The sequence below is a fragment of the Lottia gigantea genome (genome assembly GCF_000327385.1).
Source record: "Lottia gigantea unplaced genomic scaffold LOTGIsca_13, whole genome shotgun sequence".
Taxonomy (NCBI): Eukaryota; Metazoa; Mollusca; class Gastropoda; family Lottiidae; genus Lottia; species Lottia gigantea.
This window is the reverse complement of record NW_008707425.1, coordinates 2,291,255-2,292,483: the sequence shown is the minus strand read 5'-3', so window position 1 is coordinate 2,292,483 and position 1,229 is coordinate 2,291,255. Positions and strand designations below refer to the sequence as shown.

General features: G+C 35.4%; 1 protein-coding gene across 1 annotated transcript; it reads left to right on the top strand.

Moving 5' to 3' along the window:
* Window positions 1-60: 60 nt before the first annotated feature.
* LOTGIDRAFT_157218 (hypothetical protein) lies at window positions 61-750 on the top strand (the record flags this gene model as incomplete). The annotated part of the gene is made up of 2 exons (XM_009048982.1): window positions 61-376; window positions 665-750. 2 exons carry the CDS (start codon window positions 61-63, stop codon window positions 748-750), a joined length of 402 nt encoding a protein of 133 aa, XP_009047230.1.
* Window positions 751-1,229: the final 479 nt, after the last annotated feature.

The following is a 1,229-nucleotide window of genomic DNA, read 5'->3' as shown; positions in this document are numbered from 1 at the left end:
AAACAGGACAAAAAGTCAGATGATAAAGACAGTAGTCTGTCTTCTGGGATTAAGGCTGGAATGGATGCTCTTTCATTACTTGGCCATATAGTGCAGGATCATAATCAGATTAGACGTGATAGTTTAAAGGTAGACTTAAATCTACAATATAAAAAATTGTGCAATCCTTCTCATAATACTGATACTGGATCAAGTAAATGGTTGTTTGGTGATGAACTTGGTAAACGTGTAAAAGACATAAAAGAAACAAATCAAGTTGGTTCATCAGTGGCCAGTGGAAGCCGTCTATATAAAAGCCTTTCAAGATTTAATTCTAGATCCAAGCCTTTTTTATCACAAGGCAACAGTCACTACAAGCGACCTCCACAAAATCAAAGTCAGTACTGTAGCTGCTGTAGTATCCACCGATTCGAAGTCAACATTCACAGTGTGAATACGTGATTTTATTGCGATATCGAAGTATACATATTCGATTATTCCGTTTCCGGTTTTGATATTTTTCTTGAGTGCGCCAAAAGATTTGTTTGGGCTGCGAAATTTGCGTAATTACAAAGGCTCATGGAGGTATCATTAGTTTATTAATTGTATATCTGTTTCGTTTTCGGTGTAACTTTGTGTATTCATTCGATAAGCTTATTCAAAATGATTATTTTGTATTTTTCAGTTTTCACGGCTTATTCGGCTTATTCGTCTTATCCGACTAGTATATATGGCTTAGTTTGGTTTATTGGAAGCCAGTATATTTATTGAAGTTTAGTCAAGATAGATATGAATGTTATATTGTTTGAGTAAATGCGATGCGTCCTTTTTATACTTTTATAATAAACTGTTACATTGGTTATTTGTGTTCAACCTGATAAGCCCGTCGAGACCCATGTTGCTCTGCGTCATAATGCTCCGGAGGTAGACCGCCCAACTACTTAAAGAGACATTACAGTGAAAACTCCTCTGTCGGAGTAATATAATTTGTGTTTGCTTGAAAGCTGTGTTCGTTTTAAAGTGACAAACTTTGTAATCTTGAGCTAAACTGAAGTTATCATTCAAAATGTCTAGCATTTCTAGTGCGTCATCGTTTACAAGGAAACTTAAAGCTGCAGAAGAAGCAGAAGCTGCAAAAGTTGCATTACGTTACCATGATTTGGAACAGCAACATCAAATTGATTTAGAACGTAAACGTGTTGAATTTGAGGAAATGAAGGGTGCTTTACAAAAATTAGACATTATGAAAA